The 18,462-nt window shown below is 39.2% G+C and overlaps 1 protein-coding gene across 6 annotated transcripts in view; it reads right to left on the bottom strand.

The window, feature by feature from the left end:
• Nucleotides 1-18,462, bottom strand: part of SCEL (sciellin) — a 189,818-nt gene that overhangs the window by 77,449 nt on the left and 93,907 nt on the right. For 4 of the 6 annotated variants that reach the window (XM_057494609.1, XM_057494607.1, XM_057494611.1 and 1 more), the window contains 2 exons: nucleotides 5,467-5,584; nucleotides 2,716-2,775 (listed from right to left, as the gene is read on the bottom strand). In XM_057494609.1, coding sequence (XP_057350592.1) covers nucleotides 2,716-2,775; nucleotides 5,467-5,584 — 178 coding nt within the window. The remainder of the gene's footprint in view (nucleotides 1-2,715; nucleotides 2,776-5,466; nucleotides 5,585-18,462) is intronic. The other 2 variants (XM_057494608.1, XM_057494612.1) reach the window with 1 other exon arrangement.

The following is an 18,462-nucleotide window of genomic DNA, read 5'->3' as shown; positions in this document are numbered from 1 at the left end:
AGATAGGAGCCTCAGAGTGGGAATTATGCTCTTCAAAGCATTGAGAATATCTTGATCAGACTGATCAATCAGCCAAAAAAAGGGGGCCTGCTTAATGCCTTCTATATAGTAACCCTGTGAAACAGGGAAAGCAAGCTCTTTGGAGAATTATACTATGATTTATTGTATTTGCATTTCAAAGCATCATTTGAAGCTGAAAGTTCAAAGATCTTGAATTAGAAAAAGTACTTAAAACAGTATTCTTAAGATTTAATTTTTAACTTGATGTAGCATACTTTCATCAAGCAAATATTTGAAGGTAAACAATATACAATGCACTGTGCATTGTGACTATGAGGAGGTCAAGAATGAAATAACTGGACCCTATCCACACAGAGCTAGAGCGACAACCTCAAAACATATATCCAGATATAAAAAAGTGGTCAGTGTTGTAAAAGAGGTTTGGGTAGAGTGCAAGAATGCTCTAAGTTAAGAGAGTTTATTTTCAGGTGTAAGAATCAGAGAAGCCTTTATGGGTAAAGTGTTGTTTGAGCTGGGCCTTGGAAGATAAATTGATGTGAACATTTTCAAACAGAAGTAGAGAGAATAGTGTCCATTAATGCAAGAAAAAGTAAAGAAAATGTCTAATGCAATTCTCCATGTTTTGAAGGAGACTTACAGTGAAACCATGGTGTGGTTCCACATGTGTAATGTGTGAATGAAAACACACCCTGCAGAGCCATCTGACCCCTTCCATAAAATAGCCCCTCACAGAGACCATCACCATGTCTTGGTAACTGGCTTTATTCTTCCTAGCACTTTTTGCAACACAACATACTATACTGTGTGTATATTCGGTCTCTCCCCTCCACCACCTTCAACTAGGATGCAAGTTCTATGAAAGAAAGAACTTTGCTTTGTTCCCAGTCCTTAGGGTCTGACTCACAGACCCACAGGAGGTATCTCTGCAGGTATATATGCTATCAGTCTTATTGGACATGTAAATTATCTAGCAGAGGAACTACAAAGCAACAATTCTTAGTTTCTGTACAATATGAAGCAGTTATCTAAGTTGATGAGAATATATTATTTATATTGCTTTTCCTTTATTCTCAGTCTTTGCTCATGTGAAGCTCTTTGCATACATTGCCACTTCTTCTGGAAGCACTTCTTTCCCAGCCCCACAGATGCATCTTTTTCCATGACCATGAGAGCTCCTTGAGCTCAAGGGTGGTATCTTATGCATCTTTGTATTCCCAGAACTGGGCACAGTGCCAGCACCTGGTAAGTGTTCCAAAGTGGGTTAAGTGAATACCAAAGTGGATACAGCCTCTACGAATGGGCAGAGAAGTGCCAAGTGGGCATCCATTTGAACAAGTGCAAAGAGAAGAATAATCTACACTATCCTTTTACAAAGACATATTTTGAGATATTAGTTATGGGTCAAGGGGAAAATGTCTTGGACTTACAATTCTTTGTTACTGAAGATAAAAGCTCAATGTGCTGTGTTAGCCAAAATGTTAACACATTTTGTGTTAGGGGTCAGTAAAGGAGTCAGTAAATCAGTGTAGTTTAAAATTTAGAATAAGCACAGAAGGCATTAAACTCCTGCTATCCTAAAAACAGTAAGAATGTGAAGCTTAGTTTTCACTGCCATGCTCCAAAACCAGTACATTCATTCTTTAATAGTTCCAGAGAAAGGCAAATAAAATGGAGGGAACAATTTCCACTGGTGGCTTGACTCAACTAATCAGTCTCCCTATGTTTGGTGCAATGAGGACCTACAACCAACAAGGCTATAATCTTTGAAATCATGAAGACCACGGAGAGAGACAGGTAGAGTCACAGAACAGTCAATCAGATGAACTAAGGTTGGAAACCAGAAAAAAAAAAAACAGATACTTTGTGGAGAGGACTGTGAGCTCAGTACTCTTAGAATAGTTCAAAATTATGAACAGGATTAAAAGGATTTAGAAAAATCACAAGTAAAAGCTTCCAAAATAGACATATACAAGTTGTGTGCTTAACTTTGTAAAGTCCACACCATGAACGACAACCACAATCCCTTGTTAAGTACCTTTTGGCGACAAACAGACAAAGGCTACTCGACCACATAAGATCTGTGTCTGACAAATAATTAGATTCTTCTGATGGGTGAGGTTGTTTGTATGTGTGTGAGTGTGAATGTGTTTTAATAAGCATATTATCTACTTATTTGATCTTAGATTATTTACATCACTGCAATCACTAGTTTTGTCTGAATTTTCCAACTAATTTGCCTTTGCCAGTCTGTTTTCCATTGAGTACCATGCAGTGGTGTCTGTAAGCCTAGGAGTTCCTAAAAAGAAGTGTACTGTTGCAGAAAGTGTGTGAACTCCAGAGCTGTGATTTCTGTATTTTAGGCTTGCTCTCCCAAAGGTTCATAGATACCTTATCTGGTCACATTTCTGGAGTTGCTCTTTTTGTTTCTCATAAGGAGGGCCACGTCAGTGGCACGGGCAGAGGACTGGTTTTTCTACACCACGTAGCTGTAGTTCTGGAAACATGGAGCTAGAGAAGCACAGGGTTCACCCTACAGAAGTCCCAGATGATATCACAGAATCTCCTTCACGTGCCCAAAATGTCAGGGAAAGCCTGAGGCTAGCCACAAATATTCCGCCTGTTTTGAACAAGTCTTCTCTCAAAACTACTGCCTTTGTGTTTCTGCTAATGATGTAACTGGCCTGAAACACCCACCTTTCCAAGGCATCACAGGAGTTATGTCGGTTGAGCACCACCCTCCCATAATTTTCATCTCTACAGAGAAAGAAAACTAAGTCACATGAAAAGCTTCCACAGTATTTTGTTAACACTAAAGTAGTGAGAGAGGAGAAAGAGCTCACAATTTTTGGCAAGGTTCATTCATCTTTCTTCAAGCATGAGAATACAACTGTGTATTTATTTTAATGAGTCACCACTTGAAAGAGCATGTTGAAAAGAAAAAGTTTGTGGGTACTAGTCCAAATGATCATTCATCTATCCTGTGGGATGTCCATGTAATTCAATAACGGAAGGGGTGTTTATTGTTTTCTTTATCAGTGTTGAAACACACAACCATCTACATTATGTATATCATAAAACTCTTTTTCTTCAGGCAGGCAAAAACTTTCTATATACATGCTTTAAGGTTAACTAAGCCCATTAAGGTTGGACATTTTTATTTGATGGATTTGATGAGTTTCCTTGATAAAATTAGGAAAATAAGTACCAATATTTGTGTTTGGGGAGGTTGATTCTTCATAGGCAGTTCAGCCCAATTTTGAAGCATGAGAGCGTAGTTTGCTCTGTTTGGTCCCTAAAATAACCTTATTTTGGTTCCTTAATGCACAAGGTAAGGAAGGCCCTGCCTTACCCTAGTCACAGGTGAGGAGATTGGGCAGGGGCTTGGTGGCTTTCCTAAGGCAAAACAGTTAGCAGGTAACAGAGGTGTGTCTAATACCCAGGCCTTTTTATTCCAAACTTGTGCTTTTCCTACGGGTCAACTCTGCAATAGACTTTCATACATAAAATCCCAAAGTCTTTCTAACTTTGTACAGCAGACCTGAAGCTACAGGTAATTTTAGGAAATGTCAGAACATGTAGTAGAGCCTTTGGCCTTGAGCCAAGGCTGAGAGTAAGTACCTGAATCTCTTTCATGTCAACCCAAACAAACCTGAAATACCACATTGCTCCTGGTTCTGTTCCATGAACGTTACTCAATACTCTGGAACCATTTATAATAAAGCTATAAAAGAATTGTAGTAGACAGTTTAAAGAAAAATGAACAGTGAAACTGAAACAGTTCTGGCAAATATAAACCCTCAAAAATCCCAAGAGAACTTTCCCTCCTCTTGGTGTCCTGTGCCTAAACTTGGGAGATAGTAGCTGACACCAGATGCATTCTTCCTGAAGAAGAATCATAACACATAGCTCAGAATTGGGCCAGCAGGAGTGGAAAAGGATCAGAGCCAATTTCTCCTTCATTCAACAGCTGCCATACCATCCATGCTGGCTTCCCTAGGCCTTTTTAAGGAGACATTCCTGGCGTAAAACCATCATTCCCACCAACTACAATTTGTCTTAGACATCTCTGTCTTCACCCATCTGTGCAAATATTTGCAACCCAAAATTTATGGTCTACATTTTATATCACTCTACCACTATGGAAAAAATAAAAATGCCATACTAGGCTCTGACAAAAGCAGTAAATGTTACACCATAGAAGGAAATTTTGTTAACTCCAAAAATTAGTGTGTCTCAATACTCTTCTGTTCCCTTAAAATAATAAATTTAATAACAGAAATTAATAGATATTCTAATGTAATTGCCACAAGTGTGCTTCTCAAATAGCCAAATATGGACAGGTTAATGAAGCTTAAAGTATCTTGTAATGCATGGCTTCTCAACCTCAGTGCTACTGACATTACGGGTTCGATACATTTTTGTTGTGGGGAGCATCTTGCACACTGTTGGATGTTTTGCAGCATGTCAGAAGTACCAAAAATGTCTTCTGACCTTGCCAAATGTCCCCTGGGGTAAAATTGTCCCTGATTGAGAACCATTATAATATAAAGACAAAGGGTCATGATAAAATCTTAACTCCACCATGTGAAACTGTGTGTCATTGGATAAGTTGCTTAACTTCTCTGAGCCTTAGATTCCTCTTCTGTAAGATGAGGATATAATATTTACCTTGTATGACTGTTGAGAGATTTAGTAATGCTTTATATGTAACATACTTAATATGAAGCCAGATCCATAAGAAGGAATCAAAAAATGCACGCATATGTAAAGCTATAATTTATAATAAATATATCTGGTCAGACAAATGTCTATTGTAAATCTATGTTGGCAATTAAGTGATATGCCTGTGGTCATCGTTTTCAGATCTTTAAACATATAGTGAGCAGAAGTGATGCTCAAAGCAGACACAACTTCCTTGGTGATAGTGTTGCCCTTTATAAAGTAATACTACCTTCACCACCCTTTCAATACCAAGGTATACGGCCGAAGGGGACCAAAATGAGTTGAAAACTTATTGATTTCACTTATGCATATATTATTCAATTTGTAAATTTGGTATCATGCTGATGTGTTTGTGGCAACTGACATGATCAACATACATCAGAAATCTCCCTACCTTGGATTAAACATTACTTTTTTGAAACTAGAAAGCATGTTCTCTTTTCAGCTTATCAAGTAAGCATGAATGTCCATTCTAGTCACAACACTGAAACCCTGTTTTCCCTTACTCATGATTCACAACCTCTTAGATATACGGATATTAAAAATGGTAGAGATTTTTTGAAAATCTGCTGCAACCAATTTATGCTCACTGACTCTTAACAAAAATTAGGCCACACAACAAAGTGTTTTAGAAGGAAAGTATTCACTTTCCAGATGGCCAGTAGCTTCCCAGAGGGTGGCTTTCTACTCACCCACCCACCACCCTCTCCACACCCTCTTAACCTTTCTTCTTCAGGACGTTTCTTTATCCAGCTGTTATCCTGTAAGAAAGTCCTTTTTCTGTGCACCTCGTGAAAGCCTTGTTGCTTCAGCGTGGTCCCCTGAGTGGAACTCTTCATATCTGTCAACAGAAAAAATGAAAAATTGGGAGATGTAATCAACAAGGAGTTGAGAGTGGGTTGTTAACCTGGATATCTTGAGAGGCACATCTGAGTGGCCAGCGTCAGTCTTCTAGGCTGGCGAGTCCTGTACTATGTCAAAGTAGGATGTGTCAGCAAACAAGCACAAACCCCACACCCCATCCTCAAAGATAACATATCGAACTGCTCAGCTGCAAAGTGAAACTGCCAATGCAGTGCCTGAGCCCCTGTGTGGCACCCAGGAGTGTAGGTCCACAGGCCTGGCATAGACCAAGCCAGGGCTAGTGGGTTGGCCATTTTATTCAAAAAGAAATATGCCTCAAAAAAACAAAAGAGAGAAAGAAATATACCTCAGAAATACATACAAGATTGTTTTAAAAGTATCTGTTAAATAATAGTCAAAGAGCCCTGTTGCTTTTGATTATAAATCACTTAATTCTTTGATCTCACAGGATCCAGAGCACAGAAGGTCACACATAAAAAAAGGATATTTTTATTTTAAAAAAAAATCTTTGAATCACAATTAGATGAATAAAAGCTGTAACACTCTTACTTTTTCATAAACCTGATTTTAACAATGCTAATTAAATTAGACTGTTGCTTCTAAGTATTCAACATCTATGCAAAAGAATCAGGACCTGTGAGTTATTTCCTCTGAATTTTTAAGTATTCTGAGCAAGGGAAACATTATCTACATTACCATTTCCTTTGGGAGACACTTTTCTTAAGAAAAAATTGGACATGCTGCCTTCTAGGAAGGGTCTGAAAGAAAAATGGGGATAAGGGAAAACTCGACCATGACTAGAAGAATTTACCAGTGACTCTTTCATTGCTAATGAGACACATTTCTCAATAACACCAACAGTCATGTGATCTAATAAAATGAACACGTGACATAAAGTGACTACTACAAACCTGAGTTCATCTATCCCAGTGTGTTTATTTTACAGATGAAGAAACTGAGGCCAAGAGCATTTAGTGTCCCCTGTATTATGTTATAAGCAACTGGCTGAATCAGACTATCAATTACTTCATTTATTTAATCAATACATATGCCCTGAGTGCCTCTGGTGTACCTGACACTGAGGAAGGAGCTGGGGGTGAAGAGATGAGCGAGGCAAGTGTCTACTCAGGTCAACAGGGACACAGACATGGAATCCACAGCACAGTATGCACAGTATCCAAGAAAGGGTCATCAGCTCCTCCTCTGGGGAAGCCAAGTGAACCCAGGCAACTGATGTATGACTGGAACGGGAGTGGCAAGAGGCATGCACATCAAAGATCTGGGGAAACACAGGTGATTTTAGGCAACCACTGCATGGGAAAGCCCAAAGTTTCTTAGCCATGACCAACCGCTGTTGCTAAGCTGCTAAAGGGTTAAGGCGGCACTGAGTGCCAGTTTGCAGGGGACTGATGGTGTTTCTAGAGCTGCATTATGACTGAGGCCGAGGCACTTCTGCTTTTGTGAGCCTCTTCCTTCACACACACACTCACACACACACACACAGTTCAAAGGTATATTTTATGACTATTTTAGATAGAGATGAATAATAAATGAACGCCAGCTTCATTACCATATATTCATTGTTATTATTATATTCATTATATTCATTTTTTCTTCTTCTGCTGTTTAAAGGAATTAAAATTAGGACCCTTTAGTGGGCCCCTAAATGTGTCATGTGCCCTAGGTGGCCTTCGCTGCTGAATGGACAAGTCGGCCCTGGGTTTCCATGAACATGGCGTTTTCAGTTCTTAAACTGGAAAAGTCCTGAGCGAAGAGCGATGGCTGCTAACCTGAGGTACGGCAGTGTATTTTTTGTACAATCCATCCAACATGTGTGGGATATTGGAGGGGCATTAGTTCTCAAGTCAGAAGCAAGTCCTAGAACCACTTTAATTTATCACATCAAAGTTCTGTAATTGAACTACTTAATCTGCCTGCAAAATGGGCTAATGAAACCTGCCATCTACTACAGAAGGTTGTGAAGATCAAATGTATAACATACATAAAAACCACTTTGTTAAACGATAAATGCTATTCTGACCTAAGGCAGTGTTATTGGACAGCTGTTTATAGGTCTAACCTGAGGGTCCTAAAGGCCCCCATTTCCCACCATCTGATACAAAAGCAATCTCCTACAGTAATCTGCCTGAAGAGGTACATTCCTTTGTGCCAGGCATGCTTTCCCAGGGGTCTTCTTTTAAAATGCCAGTATCTCTAGAATAGGTGAGAAGTGGAAGCTGGTCCCCTTTATGTGCTTGGTGCTTGGCTCTACGGGCTCCCCCACTGCAGAGCTGCGCTTAGCTGCTGGGGCTGCCTGGTTACACCCTCTTCTCATCCTCTCCAACCTGGGGCCAGTGACGGATAACCTGGATAAAAAGGTGTCTCCTGCCTCAAAGTAGAACCAATTCTTCAGTTGATTCATGCTTTGGACCTCTCCCCGGGTCAGGTGAAGCCAGCCTAGCAGAGTGCACAGCCTTCCTGCTTCCCTTTCTCCTTTCTCCTGAGAGCGTATCCTCAGTAAGTCACAGGTACCCAAATCCCTCTCCAGCATTGCTTCTAGGGACCCCAGCCTAAGACTACCAACCAGAGGAATCAATTGTGACATTGTCTTCACAGAGACCAGGAGCTGCTTACTCTGCTAATAGCTGAGAGTCTGAAGGTCTTAGTGAAGTTAGATCTGCATTTGAGGGATGCTATTTACTGATTCTGTCACCCTAGATGTTATAGTTCAGCTCCATTATCTGTTAAATGAGGTCAAATATGGCTATTGTGAGGATCAAATTAGAAGACACATGTAAAGCATCTAATTATTGCCTGACACACAGTAGGTTGTCTATGATTCTTAGCTTCATATCTCCATCACCTTGGATAGCAGAGAGCAAAGACAGCAATGGGAACTGTGGCTGGGGTGTGGGGAGGGAATGGAACAGGCTTGAATTTGAGCCACAGACACACAAGGAGGATGGGACAGCCTGGCTGGCTGTTCGGAGATCGCAGAAAGGGGAGAAAAAGAGACATGTGAGGACAAACGTCAGTCTCCACCACTTGTTCATCTCACCTCCATCTGGACCCACTTCTCCACGTTCTTGGCTAATCTATTTCCTTTTTCTAAATGGGCTCTAATAAATCCTTGCCCTGAGCTGGAAAAGACCCAGAGAGTCCAATGCCGAGTAAGCTGGGATTCTGAGGAGGTCAAAATGCTGAACGTATATTTAATGATACATTCGCCGAGACTGCATTTTCAATTGCGAGACATGGGGCAGGGTAAATGGGGAAGAGGCATTTAACAGTTGTCTATTTGTCTGTTTCTCCCAAAAGACTGGAAGCATCCTGTGGGCAAGCCTTAAGTCTTTCCCTTCTGTATTTCCAGTGCCTGGGGAAGAGTGGGAGCTTCCAGAGTGCTTGTTATGGGCTGAATTGTATCACACACACGCACCCCACCACCAAATCCATATGTTGAAGCCCTAACCCCCAGTATCTCAGGATGTGACTGTATTTGGAGACAGGCCCTAAGAGAGGTGATTAAGTTAAAATGAGGTCATTAGGTGGGCTCTAATCTGATCTGTCTAGTGGCCATATAAGAGGAAGAAATTTGGACACACACAGAGACACCAGGACTGTGTGTGCACAAGGAAAAGGCCGCATGAGGCCACATCTGCAAGCCAAGGAGAGAGGCCTCAGGAAAACCCACCCTGATGTCACATTGACCTTGGACTTCTAGCCTCCTGAACAGTGAAATAACAAACTTTTTTTTTAATTAACGTATCAGTGATATACAATCTTATGAAGGTTTTGCATGAACAACATCATAGTTTCAACATTCACCCATATTACCAAGACCCCTGCCCACTGCAGTCACTATCAGTATAGTAAGATGCTGTAGAGTCATTACTTGTCTTCTCCATGCCATGCTGCCTTCCCCATGCCCTACCAATATCGTGAGTGCTAATTATAGTGCCCCTCAGTCCCCTTCTCCCTCCCTCCCCACCCACCGTCCCCAAGCCCTCCCTCTGGTAACCGCTAGACCCTTCTTGGAGTCTGTGGGTCTGCTGCTGTGAAGCAACAAACTTCTGTTGTTTAAGTCAACCAGTCTGCAGTATTTGTTATGGCAGCCCTAACAACCTAATAGAATACTTACAGGAAAAGAGAGTTAAACATTTCTAAAATGGCTAAGTCATTCAAAGACTTCATGCCACAATTATCTCTGATCAGTGCCCTTTGTGTTTTCACTTGTCCCTCTACAGAGGGCAATGGCCAATAGCAAGAGGCCTGTTCAGAACAGAGCACCTCACAGGCATTGTCACGCTTGCACAAATGCTGCGAGGTAGCTATTACCTCCATCTCAGGTAAGGCAACTGAAGCTCAGGGAGAGTATGTAACATGCCTAAGGTGGTAAGAAGCAGAATCTGGATTTTAAAACAAAGCCAAGTCCTTCCTCAACAACCAGCAATAATGCTCATGAAGAGTCACTGCAAGACCAGATGGGCACCCTGGCAGTGGAGCCTGCCTGCCTCTGCACATCTCACTCTTTGGAGGTTTCATGAGCTCTGCCTCCAGTGCCTGGCAATGCAAGAGAACTAGAGCAGCCTCCTGAGGAATCATGGCAGCAGACAAACCAGCACAGAGCAGCCTTCTCTGTGTCCTCTCTGACAATCCCTTGGTTATAAACATATGTCCGAAAAGTCCTGTGCACAAATGGTCATAGCAGCATTATTCAAGGCAACCAAAAGGTGGAAACAACGCAAATGTCCATCAGTGGATGAATGGAAGTGTAACGTTGGTATATCCACACTGAGATATTACTCAGCAACGAAAAGGGATCAGGTATCAATGTATGCTACAACATGGCTGAAGCTTGAAACATGCTAAGTGAAAGAAGCCAGACATAGAAGATGACATATGTATGATTCTACATGGAAGTTGTGTTTTAGATTTTCCATGACATCCTATGCATACCCCAACTCAATTTTTCTCCCAGACAGGCTTCTACTGCCCCTTTAGGCTCTGCTGGGTAAGGAGGAGAGTTCAGATGATAATAATACTTCCCATGATTTTATTGTAATTTATAATTTATTTCATTTGGTTTCCGATTTTTTGTTGGAATTTCCAACAACAGTATTTTAAGAGTAATAATCCCTACTTTGCAGGCAAAAACAGAGACTTGGTTTGAGTAGCTAATGAATGGCAAATCTGGGACTCAACCTGAGGCATTCTAGCTTGAGGCTCATTTTTCCTCTATACTTGGGATTCCCAGATTGTCAGCGTGTCCTGCAGAGTGTCGTGTAAAGAAAAACAGGTATCTCCTCTTCACCTCATATTTAGGACTGGCTCTAAACAGATCCAACATCCTGCTAGAGGATCTGATATTTTCACGCCTTTGGCAGCTAGGCAATCTTCAGGATGCCTAGTTAAATGGAGTTAAATAAGATAAGCCACCCAAACAAGCTTGTGGCCCTTAACGGAGACTGCTTTCTCCCTGCCAATGACTAGCCTTGCGGATCATATAAACACCCACTGGCTGTGCCCCAGAGTCACAGGGACACTTTCTAAGAATAGTTCCCGATGGACCCACTTGCTTTCTCTGGGACACTCCAGTTTCACCTTGTCACCTCTTCCTTGAAAGTCCTTGGGAAGAACTTGACCTTCACCCTTCTCCTTCTCTGAAGCTAGGATGCCAGGCAGAAGGTAGGAGCAGCCAGCTTGGGACCTGGACTAACCACAAGGACTGAAGTCACACACTAAGGAAGGCAGAGCAGGAAGTTAGGAGGATCCTGGTTCCTTGACAGACAATAACATAGAGCTGCCTCAGCAGCCCTGGATTATCTATCTACAGCCCTCCCCTTGCAAGAGAAAAATGAACTAGTTTTCTCAGGAGACTGTTTTCCATATTGTTGTTACTCAAGCTTCATGCTCTTCCTATCTGTTATGACGCCACCTGGAGCATATAGGTCTAGCCAAGGTAGTCTACGAGATATAAGATAATAGTGACTCTTTTATTAGTTGCCAATAAAATACTCTTTCTTGCAGTATGTCTATATATTCGATGTTCCTAGTCATAAATACCATTTGTCGAGTCCCTCCTATTGCTTCAGATTGTGCCACAGCTTTATACACATTACCTTATTTAATCTTTCCAAATGAGTACTATTACCTGTAATTATAGCAGCCCAAAACCCAGAGAGGTTAAATTACCTGCCAAGGTCACACAGCCAGCAGCAAAACCAGGAACTGTAATTAGGTCTATATGTCTGCAATGACAGGACTCTTTTCTAGCACACAGTATAATATGTCAAAGTACCATGTGATACAGCCAACAGCAGACACTCAAAGAAATGCCCTGGAGTTCCAAAAGAAGGAAGATAATGAGAGAATAGCTGGGAGGAGCAGAAGCAATGAATGGCTGCTCCAGCCTCCCTGGGCAACTCAGCCCTAAGCCTCTCCCTTCCCATGGCCACAGAGAAGCGGTAAGTGTCCTGGCACTATTCCTGACTGCACACCCTCCCTGGATATATCTCCCTACTAGTTAGCCTGGTAATGTTTTATACTCCTTCCTAGGTCCATGCTGTCCATTGACACAAGGTAAATAAGAAAGGAAAATATAATGCATTCTATTTTCAGGTGATAATAGTTTAATAAGTATGCAGGAGTTTATTTTTCAAGAAAATGACTAATATTGGGGGAAAATACATATTTTCTCCTCAAATGTACATGTGTTTCTCCTACATCTCCCACACCACCTCTCTCAGCCCTACCTGCTCCCTTTTTCCTTCTTAGGACTCATTGACCATGTCACCCTAACCATCTCCTGTCAGCCCATTTGGAAGCCCCAGACCATTTCTAGAAGCTCCAATTTAAAAGCTCTAAAGTGGAAGCCCCTATTTCATCCACCTCTAATGCCACAGAAATATACTGCAATGGAACTATTTCCATCTAACCCAGAATATAAAGCAATATTTTTATGAATAGCTATTTTTATACTGTTATTAAAAATTGGATCAACAATAAATGTCTCTGTGAATTATGTCTTTGTTAAAAATATACTTTTGTAGAATAGAGAATACAAATCTCTCAAATTTGTAATGTCAAAAAATATATGCCCCCAAACCTTATTTTTCTGTCATTTCAAAAAAGAATTACTTATTTCCTGCAGTTATCCTGAGTTTCAAATCTATGCAACACCCAAATAATGACAACCTAGTAGCCTCAATTCAGCCAAGTAGACTTATTTTTAAGTGCTGTCCTTTAGCTTCATCCCAATTCACTTTGGAACTTCTCAAGAAAAAATGAAACTAATCTTGGTTCCTCAAACAGCTGTTACTAGTGCATATGCCTAACCATGGCAGACAGCAGCCATGGTTAGGCATATGCACTGGCCAACTGTATTTTAAATGTAGAATATTATTGGAAAAGATGCAGGAAAGCTGCCTGTCTCTAGTATGCTGGGAACTACAAAAACTTCTGATGTGAAATCATGATGCCAAAGTCAATAAGGATAGGGGAAAAACTTTTCAACATCTGGCCCATCCCTCATTTCCTCTTTGTGGCCAAACACCAGAAAGAGTCAGTTTTTACTAAATATCTACAGCCTCTGCCCAAAGACATCTATCTTTAGGTTTTAGATGAAATCACCCTTCTTAAGTTCTGAATCACAAAACCATTCAATTTCTTAACTCTCTTTGGATGCATATGAAACTATCAAACAACCCCTATTTTTAAAATCTGTCTCTTTTCAGCTTCCCTTCATCTCCCTATGGCCTTTCTCAATTTCCTTCAGTGTTTTCTATTTTTAATAACAGCATGTCCCTGAAAGCATATAGTCTATTGAGCAATCAGCTATCCTCTGGTCCAGTGTTAACCTCAACATCTCCTGTCCCAACCCCAAGAATTTGCTGGGCCAACTCCCAACTAAGATACAATCTCCTCTTTCATCTTCTGAGTCCTCTTGACAAAAGACTTTGTGGATCTCACTGTTCCCTTCCCACCCAAGAACAAAATGCCTCTTGACTTACCTGTCTTCACCATTCCTTGTTGACTTTCTCTTAAGAAAGATTGTGTGACAGGAAAGGCAGTATATACAGAGAAGACAGGTAATGATTCTATAGCATCTTACTACGTTGATGGACAGTGACTGTCATGGGGTATGTGGTGGGGATATGATAATGGAGGGAGTCTAGTAACCATAATGTTGTTCAAGTAATTGTATATTAATGATATCAAAATAAAAAAATTTAAAAAAAAAGATTGTGTGAGCAAAGAAACTGGAATGGAGTGTTGCAAAGAGGAAAGAGAATAGAAAAATTAAGACAAAAAAGAAACAAGGCAGCAGAAGATAGTCTCACAAAATAGAAGATGAGAGAAGAAAAGAGAAAAAAACAAGAAAAATAATTCAATTCCAACTGCTGGTATTTTGGGTCATGTGATAATATTAGCTATATCAAGCTTAGCTTTTATATGTATTACCTCATTTAAGACCCACACAATGCTTTAAGTTGATGCTATTATCATCTTCATTCCACACCTAAATGAAATTTCATGATGAATGATTTCAATGAAGGCAGAATCTTTCTGCAGAAGGTAGAGCAAGAGTTGGAAATGTGGGCAGTGCGTGAAATGAATTCTTTCTGGAAAGAGGTTTTAGGATGAATGGTTTGCCTGAGGCTCCCTAGCTCCTGCACAGCTGGGATTCCAACTCCAATCAGCCTGACACCAAAGTTCCTGTCCCAGAACCCCAGGGAGCCAAAAGGTGGAAAGTTACCCAGTCAAAAGAAAGGGGAAGAAGAATGAATGACATTCCTTCACAGTGGAGATCCATGATGGGCCACAGCTACAGGGAGATTTGCTACAGACTTTCTTTGATCATTTTACCAAAGTATCATGAGATCAGCATAGAGTGATAATTGCATCTTTTAACTGCTCTAAAATCTTTCAATTATCAAGCTTCTAATACACATATATAAATTGAAATCTTTATGGAAAAAATCAGAAATGAATAGTTGCCCAGGGAAAATCTGCATAGTAATGGAAAAGTATAAAAAAGCTAAGGTGGATTAAGAAAATAAACACAGCAAAAAGTCTAGAAAATGGCATCTGTACACACCCTGTGGTAATTTTTGTGTATGAACAAGTCTTGAGGGTTTCATGGATCCAAAATAGTGCCATACCCACTAGTTCTTGTTTCCCAGAAATCACTGGTAACAGGGAAAATCTCCTAGAAACTAGAAAAAGACAAATGCTACTCAACCATTTTCAACAGAAGAATAAGAGAGTCCCGATAATTATAAACCAATAAACAGAAGCATTATCTTCTAAAAATAAATAAAACAAACCGTAAAATAACTAATTATCATCTAAAAGAACATGAAATATCATGTAAGGAAAAAATAAACAAGGATTCGTGAAATGTAAATGTTAACAAGTCCATTTAAATTAATGGACTTGTGTTTAGCCTTCAGATGCAGTGTGGAAGGCAATCCAATAATTACCAGGCTGGTAAAGATACATTTAGCCGTGATGGTTGGAAATGTGCTGTTTCTGCAGTCACACAGTTTTATAGCTTAGCTAGCATTGGGAAACTTGCTTACTGATGGTGAAACAGTACAAAATGTATTGTAGTGGAAATGAAATTCTTAAGCCAGCCAGATGTCTATATACTACCAATTTTCTGAGTCTAATAACCACCAACCATAAAATTTTCTTACTGTGTGTTTCCATTTTTAGTATGATCCCCTTATCTGTCCTTGTTTCACCACCTATCTTTTCCGCATATTAACATCAAGTTTTAGCATGAAGAGTCCTAATTTCTGGGAAAATTATCTATTTCATTTTATAAAAGACACTGGTCTAACACTCATTAATAAAATGCTATCTAATAAAAATTATCTACCATCTGAGCCCCTTATGGGCTATTTTTACTTCTAGCTGAAAATATTTGTTAAATGGGTGAAAACCCAAATTTTGACTGTGGACTATGAACCAAAACCCTGTTAGCTACCTTAGGTACTTTTTCATATTTCATATTCACCACAGCTATGCTCAATAGAAAATGTGAAAAATATTAGAAAGCACAAAGAAGAAAAAAAATCGGACACCTTACATCAATCATTATTTTCTCCTAGTGTTTTCCTTTGCACCATAGGTCCTACTGATACACATTCTTCAATGCCATTTAAAAATAATTAAATAATCATTTCTTCTGCCACTTTCATTTCATCTTGTGTGTCTATCAATATAATTCCTCTCTTGTTTCTAAGAAAACCATACAAAATCTTTCACCGCATCTCAATTATTTTCTTTGGATGGATCCCTAGAACTGAAATTACTTGCCAAAGGTATAACTCCTAAAATGTTCTTGATCCCTATTGTTAAATCTCTTTCCATAGACCTTATACCAGTTTATAATCCACCAGCAGCATCCAAGAATTCATACATTTGTTGGCATTTAGAATCATTTATTAATTTCTTTAATAATTTAATAGATAAAAGTAGAATCCTTTTTCTCAATTGCATTTTCATAATTTTATTTATTTTATTTCTTATTTTGTAAATTATCCATTGATTAATTGTAGATTTCTTATTACTTTTTCTTTATATATCAGAAATTTTCATTTTTACTTTTCCAGTTTTCACATACCTTCTAATTCAGATATTTTTTTGATTAGCAGCTTTCAATTTTGTAATTCTCTTTCTTCTTATGAGTTATTTCACTCTTTAAAAATCCTTGTGGACCATTCATGAAACTTCTTTCCAACCTCAGAATCCAAGTGATCACCCACTCCTACGACTCCATGCCTACACATCTCTTGAATGAATTTCTTTCTATATTTAAGCTACCAAGTTAAGCTACTATAATTTGCTTACTAATTGAAAAGCTTGCTAGCTATATTCCCAATCTCTAGACATACTCTCTCCTAATTTATTCTCACTAGAGCCACTGTAGTCACCACCTTACTTAAAACTCTTCAGTGTTGATCCATTTCTGTCAAGAGAAAATCCAAGGTGTTATCAAGACTCACAAGCCCATACACTCCAGACTCAACTTTCCCTGCTCCGTACTCCAACACTCAAGAAGTGTTGTGGAGAATCTACAGGGATTCTTAAAGAGTGAAAGAATTCATAAGGGGAAAGAGAGAATTACAAAACTGAAAGCTGCTGGTCAAAAAAAAAAACATTAAAATTAGTAGCTAAGTGAAAACTACAAAAGTAAAAATAAATATTTGTGATATATAAAGAAAAGAGAGCAACAAGAAATTCACAATATTAACCAATGGATAATTTACAAAATTCCTTAAGGTCCCATCCCTTTTGTCATCTGTAGGCTATTTACTCATTTATGGCCTGTGCCTAAACCATTCCTCTTTCTGAGCTTCTGCACACCCTTTATTCTATTTTCAGGAAAGACTTCCAATCATCCTTCAGGTCTCACAGGTTACATACCCTCCTGGAAGCATTCAGTGACACTATTGCAATCTGCCCCACCCCGACCTCCCCCAGCTGAGTTAAGGGCTCTACTGAGTGTTCAAATAGCAAAGGGTACCTCTCCACATTACCAGACAAATTGCCTGTTTTGTGCGGCTGAATATTCTTCCTCCACCTCCCCACCACTGCCACCAAACACACACACACACACACACACACACACACACACACACACACATTTTAAATCTTGAGGGCTGTAACCAAGACCATCTTCTCCACTGTTGTACTTCCAAAACTTATTATGTACCTGGTACATAATCAGCTTTAGCAGAGTATGTGTTGAACAAATGAGATTATTTACACATTTTCTTCTAATTAAAAAAATATGTTAATTGTTACATGGAAACTCTAATCCGTATGGATTTACTTTTATAATGATGGAATGAATCCCTTTCCTACTGATATATGATTCTTCCTTTGTCACATATAAAATTATTATATTCTAGAACATGCTTCATTGATGCCTGTTCTATTCCAGAAATCTGTCTTTAGTTTCTTGTAATAGAAACAAACTGTTTTAATTATTGCATTTTTTATAATACATTTTAATACCACCACAAGTACCTCTTATTAATTTCCTTTGAAGAAATTCTATCAGCTATTCTCACTCATTCATTTCTATCAGATAAACTTTCAAATTATTTTCTCTGGTTCCAAAATAAATATTCTATTGGAACTGCTGACTGAAATTTCATGAATCCTACAAAATGGTTTGGGAAAAGGTGACATTTGTGATATTCAATCTGTCCCATCCAGGAACAATACCCAAGAAACCTTTCACTCAAGAAAATCTTTGTCTTATAGAAAATTTTTGATTTCCTTAATCTGGGTGCCACATTTTTCTCATAGAAAATTTTTGTTGGTATTTTACATTTCTTTGTGCTATTTTGAAAGAAAAAATAATAATGCATATGTCATATTATATCACTGTACAAATATATGTGTATATATGTATGTATGTGTATATATATATGTGTGTGTATATATATATATATATATATATATATATACACATACGCACACATACATCTATTTATTTAAGTAAGAATCTTAAATTTTCTTTTTATCTGCTCATGCTGTGATATAAACATGATCATACAAGTTACCCTTGGTCAAAGTGGGGTCATGATTAAATCCAAGTCTATCTGGATTTCAGAGTCCTGTGCTGTGGTTTTTCCTATAGGAGTTCCTTTAAAACTTTGGCCTAATGACAAGAGAGAAAATACAGGGACTAGTGGAAGAGGGCACAGTTGTGGCAGGCAGTTTTCTCCAAAACCTTTTAACTAAAATTAGCTCTTGGTGCAGATGTAGCATGCTTATCCAACAGCTCCTGTGCATTTACTGGAATACTACCTCAGTCTCCTGGAATGTGTGTATCCT

This window comes from Manis pentadactyla, chromosome 17 (genome assembly GCF_030020395.1).
Source record: "Manis pentadactyla isolate mManPen7 chromosome 17, mManPen7.hap1, whole genome shotgun sequence".
Classification (NCBI taxonomy): Eukaryota; Metazoa; Chordata; class Mammalia; order Pholidota; family Manidae; genus Manis; species Manis pentadactyla.
Note: the sequence above shows the minus strand (reverse complement) of the source record. Positions and strands in the feature narration are given on the sequence as shown.